The sequence below is a fragment of the Haplochromis burtoni genome, unplaced genomic scaffold (genome assembly GCF_018398535.1).
Source record: "Haplochromis burtoni strain Fernald_Lab_line unplaced genomic scaffold, NCSU_Asbu1 Contig_236, whole genome shotgun sequence".
NCBI lineage: Eukaryota > Metazoa > Chordata > Actinopteri > Cichliformes > Cichlidae > Haplochromis > Haplochromis burtoni.
This window is the reverse complement of record NW_024582597.1, coordinates 299,529-312,394: the sequence shown is the minus strand read 5'-3', so window position 1 is coordinate 312,394 and position 12,866 is coordinate 299,529. Positions and strand designations below refer to the sequence as shown.

The 12,866-nt window shown below is 44.8% G+C and overlaps 1 protein-coding gene across 3 annotated transcripts; it reads right to left on the bottom strand.

Moving 5' to 3' along the window:
• Window positions 1-1,556: 1,556 nt before the first annotated feature.
• On the bottom strand, window positions 1,557-10,908 carry fgf18a (fibroblast growth factor 18a). Of its 3 annotated transcripts, none has more exons than XM_005937705.3 (5): window positions 9,260-10,908; window positions 5,832-5,871; window positions 5,563-5,743; window positions 3,740-3,846; window positions 1,557-3,602 (listed from the first exon to the last, which is right to left on the bottom strand). In XM_005937705.3, exons 1-5 carry the CDS (start codon window positions 9,289-9,291, stop codon window positions 3,333-3,335), a joined length of 630 nt encoding a protein of 209 aa, XP_005937767.1. In that variant the 5' UTR covers window positions 9,292-10,908; the 3' UTR covers window positions 1,557-3,332. The 3 variants fall into 3 exon arrangements, with proteins under 3 accessions (XP_005937767.1, XP_005937766.1, XP_005937765.1); XM_005937704.3 differs by having other exon boundaries at window positions 1,557-3,605; window positions 5,563-5,740; window positions 9,260-10,906; XM_005937703.3 differs by having other exon boundaries at window positions 1,557-3,605; window positions 9,260-10,905.
• Between the last annotated feature and the right edge of the window lie 1,958 nt (window positions 10,909-12,866).

The window sequence follows — 12,866 nt, the reverse complement described above, 5'->3', positions numbered from 1 at the left end:
AGATTCCTGCTGCTTTGCAACAGGAATCCTCTGGTACAACCCTTTCCCCCCCCCCTGAGTCAGCTGTTTGTGTCTGCAGACATGATTGGGTCATTTGGCAGTGACATCTTTTCACTGACCTCCTGCTAGGATAGGGAAGGAAGGGGAGGGATGGGGCATAAGATGAGCAAAGAAGCAACTATGAAACTGTATCTCACTACTGCTTGTTGTCTGATCCTCCATGATGGAAATTGACTGCAAAGCTTTACAGCAGGGAAGTGACTGCTGGTTTTTGCACGGGCAACTAATGCTCAGTATTTTTTTTAAGTATTTTCAAATGGTTCCTGTGTTAGGCTGGTAAATCTTAGAGATGTATTTTCCATGCATTTTAGTGTCTGAGCTACAGTGACTAATTCAGCCCATACTGACTATGAAAACTTGAGAACCTGTTCTGCCGAGGTCCCCTGCACCTTGACTCTGTTAGACATCTGCTGGTAAAAGAACTTCTAGTTTGGACGATGTATTTTTGTTGCTGTATTTCAACTTCCATTTCAACTTCACAGTACCTCCCAAACCTGGCTGGTGAAAAAGAGGCAGGTTTTTGCCATTACTCAGCATTCCTGTGGTATTTGCTCAGAAACCGTTTCAAAACTTTTCAACAGTTTTTTAACAAAAAAATGAATAAAATAATGTGCTATCAACAAATTTTAATTTGCAGCCAGTATCTTGTTATAAATGCAAAAAGTAAGCCTTATACAAATGGGCAAAATTGGTTGTTGTAAGTTATAAGTTTATATCAAAATACTCGATACTGTTACTGTGATATTTATTTCCTGCATGCTTAAAATATTAAGTTAGATACTGCAAACCCTGCTTGTCTCAGATTTACAGCATTAGATCACGAATTCTCCCACAAACATAAAAAAAGAGATTAAACCTGCGTCTACTAGTGGTTTACACATTTGCCTAATAAATTAAAGATAGCTGGTTTGATTCTGGTAGGACACACAAATCCCTTGAGGGTTGCAAAAAGCAGGGCATCTTACATAAAAAAACAATCATAAGGATTGACCTGATCGTAGCTTATGGAACTCAAACCTAACGCCTTCGGAAGCTTTTCAATCAAAGGTGATGTCTTGAGATTTCGTTTTTTCAATCAGTCCGAAAACCCAACAGTGATGAATCTGTTATTTAAATCAATTATTTTATCACAGTTTTATTTAGTGTGTGTGTGTGTGTGTGTGTGTTTGTGTGTGAATATTCATCTGTAAAGAACAGAGCTCTTACTCAAATTGTTAAATTGTCTCAGAGGCTGATTGGTGACCCACAGTTGAACCCAGATATCTGTAGATATGGCCTAGACAGTTACAGCGGTTAGCTGGGTACTGGTGTTACTTAACCAGTTTGCATAGTGAGTTTCTCTTCCTCTTGTAGAAAGGCTTCTAATGCCAAAGCGTAGAACAACAAAAAACAGCTTTATTCCAGCAGCTACCACTCAGAAGTCGCAATTTTGCAATCCTACATGATGCTGCATAAGTTCTATTATAATTTATCTATCTCAGTGTGTTGTATTTAGCTTATCTTTTGTCTGCTTGTTCAGAAGATCTGTGAGGACCCTTAATGCAGACCAAATCTACGTAGAGGTGAGCCTGAACCTGAAAAAACAAGTTCTAAATGATATAAAACACAGAAAGCTATCGACCCATTGTATTACAGTAGCTAGAACTTACAAAACTTTTAATATTTGGCCAAATAAATTACTTAGATATTTAATTTTTAAATTAAAACAAAAAAGGCTGCCAAGTGATAGGTTTTCGAACAACGTATTAATCACTAGAAGGTCAGATGAGGTGTGTCTGTGAAAGTGGCCCTTTAAACAAAATGGAACAGGTGAAGTTGAATGAGGACGGGAGACAAAGAAAATGTTTCTGTAAGGTTTACTGAGTCGAGAAAGACTGCTGCACACAGAGCTGAAATAAATAAATGAAATAATTTTATCATAATAATTATAGTAACCATCATAGTAAGATTGCTTATTTAGGGTTTCTGTCTTCTTTTATATATATAATATATATATAGAACTTTCAATAAATTGTTCCCTTTAATATTTTTTTTCTCCTGTGTTTATGCATGAGACTTTGGTTTGTTCCACTGAATGTCCTGGTAGCAGCACTCTGTATCCACGGTATCGCACAGGAGCATCATCCCCTGGGTCGTTTCCATAGCGATGCTAAAAGAAAAGGCACCCTCCCCGGCGGGCTCGGCCCCGGCACTCATCATCCTCTGTGCCTAAAGGCTGAGGATGTCATGTCCTGTTGGGGGGGGAGGATTCATGAAGAAGGTTGTCTTCCAGTTGTCTTTGGTCAGGTTGTTAGTTTGGTTTTGCTGTGATTTTGCTGGCTGTTTTTGGTGCAGCTTGTTTTTTTTTTTTGTGTGTGTATTTTTATTCTTATACATTCCAGTTCCTAAAGCTTCAGTCCCTGCGGTGAGTTGTCACAGGTTCATGCAGGGACTACATGGTCCCTTTCCAGAGTCCCCCGTGATCCAGCTTCACTCATGGTTGTTGCACTCGCTCACTCTGACACACACACTCTAACATACATTTTCTCATTGACTTCTTGCAAACATGCAATTATTCAGTAAGCCACTCATTCGAACATTCCCTCATTCACCCTGCCATTCATCCAATAGCCTCACAGGATGGAACTAATTTAGCAGTGAGACAAATAAGTGCGACACATGTCAACAGTCCATTACTGGTCCATTTGATCTGAGCAGATCACTATATCCCTTTTGTCCATTCAACCATTTTCATGTCTTCTCCATCATTCTTTCCCTTTATCTGCAGGCTAAGCACCCACTCTCTTGTTCAGTCAGTCTTTCTCACCCTTGTCTGTTTTGCATGGTCCAGTTGTAATCCCATACTTGACATTGTCCAGCTGGTACAGAACAGGAGACACAAAGGCCTTGTGGTTTTTGTGGTTGTGAACTAAAGGCCTTTGTAGACCCCAGGGACTCTGGCTGCCCTTCAGGTTCACTGTCAGTGTATCTAGAAAATGAAGGGAAGCACACCAGGTCCAAAGAGCTTCCAGCATTGGACCAATTATTGGTCTTGTTGGTCCAGTAAGGGGAACTTAAACTGAGAGGAATGATCATTAACTAGGGAGGCTGTAGTGGCAAATCAGGTGTAGAGCTAAACCCCATGAATGATTCATTAATATTCTGGTCAATGTTTTTCCCAACAAAGGGAAGTGTTCAGTCATGTGTGACAGAAGGAATGAAAGGGTTAGCTATTGGCAGGCTCAGGTCAAGGCTTTGGATGACAAGACAGTGGGTGCTAGAGTTAGCCACAACTAGCGGGGCCCAGTAGCGCGCACCCTCTTGCCCCGCTTGCTGACGGTGGTGAAGCGAAATGGAGTGGTGAGGTCAGGCTGCTCTCCCGGTGGGAAGCGTTTCATGAAGTGTACATCCTGCTGGTTGGGAAGCGTCTGCGGACCACGGCGAGGACGCCCTTTTTTAGTAAAGCCAACATACCAGCCCGTGTAGCGCGCTGACATTAGAGCTGTGTAGTGGTTTTCTAGGACCTTTTCCACAAAGACACAGTCTGCACTTCGATTACTGGCCTTCTGAGAGAGCAGAAAAACCACAGGTACACACACACACACACACACACAGAGGGAGAGAGAGAGAAAAAAAGGCTGGTCAGAAAGAAGTAAGAAGATATTCTGGATTAACATGTGTCTAAAAGAAGAAGTCTCACCTTTCCTACCAGCTTCCCACGGCGGTTCATGCACAGGTAGAAATTGGTTTCTTTGCCACGGATTCTCACCTGGCTACCAAAGGTATCAGCCTCCACTACGAGCTGGGCTTGTGAAGGGACATACAAAGGGACATACAGACATTAGAGCCATAGGTAGTGTGGACACATTATGTACTTGTATATAGTCAAGATTTAAAGACTTTCACCCCACAAATAACAAGACAGAAAGTTAACGGTGTCCTAAATTTAGGGCTTGTTTAGTTTTGCATATCGGCCTAGCCAAGAACAACATTCAAACTGACACTGACAGACCTTTTCTTGAGCACCGTAGATTACTGACTGCTGTTAAATCTAAACCAGCCCTTTAAAGCAGATAAGGCATTCATACTGAATCACAGTTGTAGGATTCATAGTTGCTATTAAACACACTGATAAATCACAGACAGATGTAAATGTCTCTGGTTGGACAGATGGTTGTCAGATAAGCCTGGTCACACACATGGATGTGAGGCCGCTGACCAGAAATGGGCCTTGTAAAAAAGATAAGAGCCAAGACTAGATGGAGCACCGTGAGCAGAGAGGAGCGGGAAAACACTCGCGGGAAAACAATATCACAGACTGAATGTCTGTGATATTGTTGTTTTAAGATGTGTGCATGTGCGCTTCTGCCTCTGAGTGTGTGCAGGTGCATGTGTGTTTATCCTTCATCCATCCAGGCAACAGCGCTTCACTAACTACACATCTTTACAGAGCGTTTGTGCCTATTTAAAAATAAAATCCCTAAAACGGTTCCTACATGACCTTAGTCAACAAAGGGGTCAAGAGAAATCAATACCTCCCTCCCTCTTGCCCCCTTCGCCTCTCTTCCCCCAACTCTCTTCTCATCTCCCTTCTGTTCTTTCACTTAATGTTTAGACTTTCGTGCACTTGCTTTATATCTTCGCTCTCTGCACTTGGTTCCCATGTCTAATGCCTTGTTGCCACAGTTGGTCGGATTTAGGTGGATTTGCTGTCTTTCAGGTAGTATTTGTCCAAAAAAGAAAACCTCCCTATCTCTTGCATCTGGAGTCTAGTTCCTAGCTTGACGTGGTGTGTTTGTGACCTGGCACCCTTATCAATGCAAAGGATGTGCTGCTGAGCCACATGCAGAAATGTGAACTCCACTTTTATGGCTTGGCTTTCTTCTTCCCATTGATTCAGGGGGGTTAAGAATGGGTTAGCCATCATTACAGACAGAGGAGGAAGTGGGGGATGGACAGGGACAGTGTTAGAGGATGGATGGGAGAAGGGGGGTGGGTGGGTGGGTTCCTGCTGTTTTAAATCCAGAGGAGATAACAGTGAGGATGCAAAATCAATGGAGGGATCGATGAAGGAGATGAGTTTCTAACACTCAGCCAGTCACTCTACCTGGCAGGCTTCTCCATCTAACTCACACTTTATTTCACACACCAACTTCTCTCTCTCTCTTTCATTCTCTCTCTCTTTCATTCTCTCTCTCTCTAACTTTCTTTTCCTCTCTAGTGAATCATTGAGTCAGCAGCCAGTCGATGAGGTCTTTGTACTCCCAAGACAAGCTCCACTGCCCCTCTGCCAAAGCCTGGGGAGATGTGTGTGTGCTTTTGTGAGTGTGGCTGCACAGTTGCATTCTGTCTCCATTCATGCATGCACTTGGTCAACCTTTAAGTCTTTGTACTTGCAGCTGTTAGATAGTGTGAGTGTGCACTTTGGTGCGAGTAAGCATCTTTCTCAGCGTGCATACACACATAACATTTAAACTTGTCCACTTTACACCGTACCCACATGTTTGTGTGTGTGTGTATTACCATATTTGTCTCCATCTTCACCCCGGGCACTGATTTTGCGTCCCAGCACCTGGACGTGCTTGCCGCTGGTTCGGCTGTAGAGCTGGTATACTCTGTGGTGTCGCCGACTCATAGTGTCTCGCACCTGTGTCTGGTTCTCCACATGCACACTGAAGTTGACTCCATCCATACCAAGTACCTGCTGGAACACCCACACCCACCCATGAGTAAAGATCAATATACAACTTCATGCCGCACAATCACTCTTTGTCATGCCTGCTGTTTCTCACCTGTAATGGATTGCACATCACCAGCAACATCTGGATACATCTGAAATAATATAAAACAGATGAGCTTAGAAGAATGTAAGCAACATTGAATGCTGGAAGAGTCAAGCATGACACCATCATTTCCATCTCTTTCTTCTCTGCCGTTCTTTCTGTTCAACATCTCATTTCCTTATTGGGTCATTACTCACAGTTCTGGGTGTGCTGCTGGCACAGCAACTTGACATAAAGACAGGCAGATGTCCAAGGATCAGCAGACAGACAACACCCAGAGCAGTGTTTATTGTAACGCTACCAGCCTTCTGCCCGAACCCAATTTCTGACCCGTCTGTGACTTTTGCTACACCAAAATCTGGCCTGCAAATGACCTGATTGGAGCATAGCAAAACATGGCAAACATGCCAAGACAGCTAGAACATGTTTTGGTTTGGACATCTAAGGGAGTGGGCTGGCATATTTGGCTGCTCTGCATATGTAGACAGCTGAGTTGGACTACAGGTGTACATTCTACTGTGATGTGGCTTTTAAGAGTTGTGGACTGTGGTTAAATTTAGAAATGAATAGACGAGAGCAAGAGCTACTGAAACACGTGGAAAGATAATTTATGAAGGAATTGACTGGTGGTGATGCAGCAGGCAGAAATAATAAATACCGCACACGTAGAAGTATACTTTTGCGTGTTATTTCTTATTTGTTATCGCTCTCTAGCTAAACATTTAAATAATGTTTAGATTTAAACACTTAGTTACAGTTACAATTATAATTTTTCTCACTTCATCACATTGCTTAATTGAAGCCCGGACCTTGACCTTGGATATATGTTATTTACAGCCTCAGAAAGGGAGTGATTGTGTTGCGCAAGGCCTACTTTGGCAGTTCTTGAACTGCTCTAAATTAGTGGCTGAAGACTTGATGAAGTTCAGAACCCAGTGTGTGGGCTGAAAAGCAATTCTACGAATTTTGTCTTTCCCCACCTCATCTTATGCTATCTCTCTGTGTGCCTCTTCTCTCTTTCTGCTCCACTCTTTCTGCTCCACTCTTTTTCTCTCCTCCCTATCTCTCTTCAAACTTCATGGTTTCTCTGCGAACTCTACCTATTCCTATCCATGCCTGCCTCCTATCTTCCTTTATGTTTAGAGTTAGCGAGGCGACTCCTCCACACTGTCATGGGCATGCACACAGATGTGCAGATGTGTGCATGTGTGTGTACAGGAGAAGCAGGCAGCTGACAGCTGGGCTAAAGCAAAAGGAATACAATCTGCTGAGAGAGGAAGAGAGCAAGGAGATGAGAGAAGTGTACAACGACAGAGGAAGGGAGGAAGGTGAACTGAGAAAGAGAGACAAAGAGAGACAAAGTCAAAGAAGGATGACAGAGAATAAAAGAGGTGGGAGATAAAATCAGAAAGAACAGGCAAATGCGCAGATGTGAGGTGGAGGAGACACGCTCGAAAAAAAACAACACAACACAAGGTTATGCATCTCAAAATGAGAGACACGTTTAACCACAGTGTAGACTGATGTGAGAAGTAGAGAAAAAGATAAATAACAGGAAAGAGAAGAGGTGTTCGGCTCATGCCCATGGTAACACACTACTGCCTCCTGTCACACACACATGTATAAACAAAATGTCATCACAACCCTTTTGCTTTGTTTCTCTTTTCCTTCTTTCTCAGTATTGCCTTGCGTTAGCTTCTGAATCGTTCTAATAGATGCAGACATCCTGGGAAATGCAGTAGAGCATTGGCCCTCACATTTTGCCTGCGCAGGCGAAAAAACCTGAGCGCCTGTGCATTGTGAGGACTCTCAGCTGTTAAAACACCACGGCTGCACTGCTGCCGAGGACACTGTAGGAAAAGTGCCTCAGCACTGGATTCTCCCGCTCCCACAAAAACCACAGACACTCCATATTATGCCAGCCACAGAGAGAAAAAGAAGCAGAGAGGAAAGAGGGAGACAGGATCAGCCAGGAGTGGGGGAGGGATGAGAATAGGAGAGAGTAAAAGTTGGGGAGAGTAAAGACAGAAGGAGGTATGGAGAGAGGGAAAGCCCGGTACACCTTGGCCAGTGGCCAAAGCAAGCAATGATCTGACATCATAAATGTGCGTCCCAGCAGATCTACCATATGGAGTCTGTGGTTAGACGAGCAGGCCTCAGTATCGAGGACTGGGCACCGGTGTGGAGTGAGAGTGGTCGACCTGGTGGGACTTAGCACAGAGCAGCGGTTTCAGCTGTGTGTAGCAGTGGTTAACGTGGTAGGCCAACGCTGGAGCAGTGGGCTTCAGCACAGTGTACAGAGTTTCAGATGTTCTGCGGCAGGCCTTAAGAATACTGGTTCAGCGAGTGGGTGTGTGAGTGGTATTGGCAGTAACAGGGCTTACAGCGCAACATTTGTGAGAAAACCAGAGGGCCTAGACATTGTTCTGTGGCTTTAGCAGAAGAGCAGTAACAGGTTGTTGTGGCTAAAGGCCCTTGGTTTTTCTCACTGGCTGAAGAATTATGATGAAGTTGGTTAAACAGTATGTAGATGAATAAATGGAGCTGTTGTAAAAATGATAGGTGAGGCAGAGATGAGTGGAGAGATGATTGGCTCAGGGAGACCTAAACTAAAACCAGCAGACTAAACAGTGAGCCTGCTCATCTTCAGACACTGCCAGGGGCGTCATCATTCATCAGTTATTAATTCATACTTTTTTCTTTTTTTTTTAACTGAGCAAGTATCTATGGAAAAAGCATTATAGGGAAGAAAGCAAGACAGATGTATGTAGTTAGATGAGTAGGTGGAGAGAGGGTGAGGGAGACACACAAAGAGAAGGAAAGTCAGGAAGACACCAGCAGCAGCAGGAGCACACACCCTGTCCAGGTTGTGTGAGGAATGAGAAGTATCTGGAGATGACTGCCATCTGGGAGAACACCGCCGACACAAAGAAAGAAAAATAAACCCCTGGCTTTTAACAAGACACACCTCCAATGGGCAAACTCGAGCCCCTTGAGCCCATATCCTCCTCCCTTAGATTTGCTCTTGGCACTTTATCATTTTCCTATCACACTAGATAAAGCTTGTGTTATTTGACTTCTGAAATATTTTCAATAGGAAAAAACATTTTCTTGGAGATGAGAAATGGTCTTTTCTAAGCCAGCCTGGCCATCCCTGAAGTAAATGCAGATGGTGATGGAGATGTTTATGGCAGGTTTTATGAGTTACACAGCCCTGACTCTGACCCAGTGACCCTGAACTGTCAGCCAATCAAAACAGGGCTCTATGGCATGTTTTCTATGGGGACTGATTAGGAGTGATGTAATCGCTAGATTCTGCAACCTTTCTCTCCATCGTCTTCTCGCCTACCCAGAAACTAGTTTAAACAACTGAAACACAATGGAACCTGAGGAGTGAAGCAATAATATTTGATGATAAAGTGATAGAAGTGACTTACAAGACGGTCAGCGTGGAAAGAAGGGACCACATTGCTTCCCCCCTCCACTATGGAACTTGTCCCAGAGACAGTCTCCTCGCTCGGTTTGAGCCAGTCCGACAGAGTGGCTCAGAGTCCCCCTCTGTGTTTTGAAACCGGTGGACGTTGTGCAGAGTCAAAGAGTGAGCGGACACTCCTGTTGGCATCGGCGGCGTTGTGCCCCGGTTGCCCCGGCGTAAGTAAATGTGCGGGCACGGGCAAATTGGGGTCTGAAGCTGGGTGAACTGTGCCACTGTGACCGCCGGGCAACCTCTAACAGCTGTCCAGACCGGGGAAGGAACGGATGGGCGGAGGAGCAAAGAGTTAGAATTTTAAACGCTCGCTGCGCGTACCCGACAAGAAGAGGAACAGGTGAAAGCGCGCTCACGCCTTACAGATAGCCAATTCCAGTCGACCCTGTTGACCCTCAGAGTGATGCTTGGCCGAGTGAACAGATGCGGCGCGTGCGTAATCTTTTGTGTAATCCAATGCGTAACGTTTAAGCGTAACAGCAGGCTCCCGGACACCAAAATGAGTTATGTGGTTGCTGGGATGAGACGGGTTGTTTGCCACGCCGCAGACGGGAGCAGGAGGCAGGTTTAGTCCCAGTAGAGCAGGGTCAGATGCTGTTGGAGGTGGGGTACCTGGGCGTGCTGGTGGACGAAACTGCGACCTGGAGAAGGTTGCTCTGCGGGCCCAGGGTAATGCAAGGCGGGCACGGTCATGTCTGCGTCCCCACGCTGACTCAACTGGTCTGTGGCTCAGGTGACACCGACCAACAGCGTATGACAAAGTGGGTGATAAGGTCCCGGAGCGGTCCAGCTCAGAGGGGTATATGGAGAGTGCTGAATGAGAATCGGAGGGGGAAATAAAGGGGAAAGAAAGATGAGGAAGGGAGGGGTGGCTGGAGATGATGGGAACAGCTGTGACTGGGTGGCGGACTCAGCCACCCGCGACACGGCGAGGAAATGACAGCCGCACTTTGCACCTGATTTTCCGGACTTCCCCGCTTTCCTCAGCCGCTGGTTACCGCCTGGCTGCAGTAGTCCTCCCTGCGCCCTCTCGACACAATACCTGCCAAAACACAGCACGATGACATCACCTCCAAAATGTTTGAAGGGGGAAAATGCAATCCGATCTTTTTATTTATTTATTTTTTTCAAACGCAGAAAGTTTAAGCAGTTTCTCTGAAGGGGGGGGAAACACCAAAGTCACTTCGTTCCGAGAAAAAACAACTCCGCGGTGGAAGAGGAACGGATTCGAGTTCACCAGTTTGAGAAGGACTAAAAGTTAACGCGAGCTCGCAGGAAACATGTTTACGCAAAATCTCACTGACAGATCGACTCCCAGTGCAAAACCTGCACAGCTCCTCTTTCCCATATATCTGTTTCTGTTTCCCTGTTTCATTCAGGCACCAGAGGAGGAAACGAAGGAGGGAACGCAAAAAGAATCCAGCCGTGAGCTTTTATCCACTTCACTGGTATTATGTAGATTCTTCTCCCTTTCAAAAAATTCCAAGGTTTCTTTTCTTAAAAAAAGAGAAGCTCTTCTTGAGGGGGGCTGCACAGGAGAGGCGCGTCGGCAGGCACAGACCTCACTCCAAGAAAAACCAGAACAAGATTTTAACAGACGCGGATCAATCCTCCCTCCCACCCCTCTCGCTCTCTCTCTCTGCCTCTCTCTCTCTTTCTTGCTCTCCTTCACACACACACACACACACACACACACACACACACACACACACACACACACACACACACACGCTTATTGGATCAAAATGGGATTAGTTGGTCGCTCTGCCCTGCCGACCAAAACTTACACTACACAAATATCCATTTTAACAAGTGCTCCGTTCCATGTGAAAACATCTGGTAATGAGGTGAGATAATTTCAGTTGTTTACAATACAAACCGTTTTGTTTCAATAATTTTCTCGAATCGGGCACTTTTCCTCTGTACTTTGTCTGTCCTGTTACAGCTAATATTTGTTTGTGGCAATTCTTGAATCAAGCTAAATGCATTGGAAACAATTAGAATGATGTCATAGTACCGGGAGTAATTCGCTTTTCAAAAAAAAAAAGTCCCTTTCAGAACAAATGGGCTTGTGAAAGTATTTTTGGCCAAAGAGAATGTAAAATTAAAAAGTGCATTTAAAAGAAAACTCACAACACAAACACCTGCCTTAGCCAGGTGAACAAATCTCTGATCACCAAAGCAGACTTCTTGCCCTCCGTTATCTCTCCAAAAGATAACATCACCTCTGTAGCCTCAGTGGCCCCGGATTTTGGATAAAGGTTGTAAGGTGGAGAGGGCAGAGCTCCATCTCTCTCTCTCTCTCTTTTATTCTCGCTCAATCACGCGCACGCGTTCACACACCCTTCAGAGTCGCCGCACTTTTAAGTGATGTATTTTGACTCCCAATTTCATAACTTTTAAGTTAAACCTTAAGAAGGAAAAATGAAACGGAGAATGAGAGACAGTCGGGAGGGCGGTATGTAAGCACGGACACGGATCCAAAACGAACATTTCTCAGGGATTTCGGCAGCAACGCCCGCTCTGCGCTCCCAAAACTCCCTCTCACCGCCGCACAACCGCAGACGGTCAGCCAAGCCAACACAACACTCCTGCCATACCTTTCTCACACACACACACACACACACACACACACACACACACACACACACACACACACACACACACACACACATACCATATTACATAGGGAAATAATAGAGAGACAGAGTAAATTTATCCTTGTGTGTGTCTGTATCTGTGTGTGTGTGTAACAGAGGTTGGTGGGTGTTGGCTTTATACATCAGGGACACTTATCTTGGCTCCAAGTGCAGGCTTATTCTTTTCAACATTGTAGGCTACTTTCAAATCACACACACATGCAGAGACTTCTGCAACTGGACAGAGTTGAGCTGGGCTGGGTAGGGGTTGACTGTGGTTGAATGCCTTTCCAGTCATGCTCCATAGACAAGCCTCTGGCCTTCTTTCCTACTACTGGCTCTCTCTGTCTTTGCACCTGTGTCTGGGCTCTTTTTCACCACTCACCACAATGCTGCAAGGGACACGAGTGTAAATGTTGTGAAGAGGGATTTGAACCACATTTTGGTGATGAGGTATGGGCCTGTCTGGTACTCTTAAGCCCAGATGGAAGGGTTCAGAGCAGGAACTATAGCACATCTTGAAGTAAGAAAAAACAGGCAGAGTAGCTCAGATCTATTCATTTACAGTATAAAAAAAGCCTAAGCGTAGTAGGCCTTTTGGCTTAACAGTAGAAGGAGATTTGTATTTTGTAGTAACAGATTTTTCCAAAGGCTCTCATTGTGAAATGAAATTTATGCTACACAAATGATCTATTGGAAACGAGCAATAATGTATCTTAGGTCATCAGTACTAACTGGGTGCAAAGAGAAAAACAAAAGACAACTAAAAGGCAGTAGAAGGAAAATCTGGGGTATGTTCCCCAGGTTTTTCAGGTTTGATACTTTTCACTGGGACGATTTCATGTTTTCCTTTCACGCCAGGGACCAAGGGAGATGGAGCTATGTATGTCTGTATGTTCCCAAACTTTGGACCTGTCC

What these genes read in the sequence shown, in the direction of transcription:
- fgf18a (XM_005937703.3), bottom strand. Translation starts at nt 9,291, where the DNA reads ATGTGGTCCCTTCTTTCCACGCTGACCGTCTT. An exon ending in CTTTCCACGCTGACCGTCTT is followed by an intron (nt 5,872 to 9,259) that starts GTAAGTCACTTC and finishes ATATTATTTCAG; the next exon opens with ATGTATCCAGATGTTGCTGG. An exon ending in GTGGGAAGCTGGTAGGAAAG is followed by an intron (nt 3,606 to 3,739) that starts GTGAGACTTCTT and finishes CTGCTCTCTCAG; the next exon opens with AAGGCCAGTAATCGAAGTGC.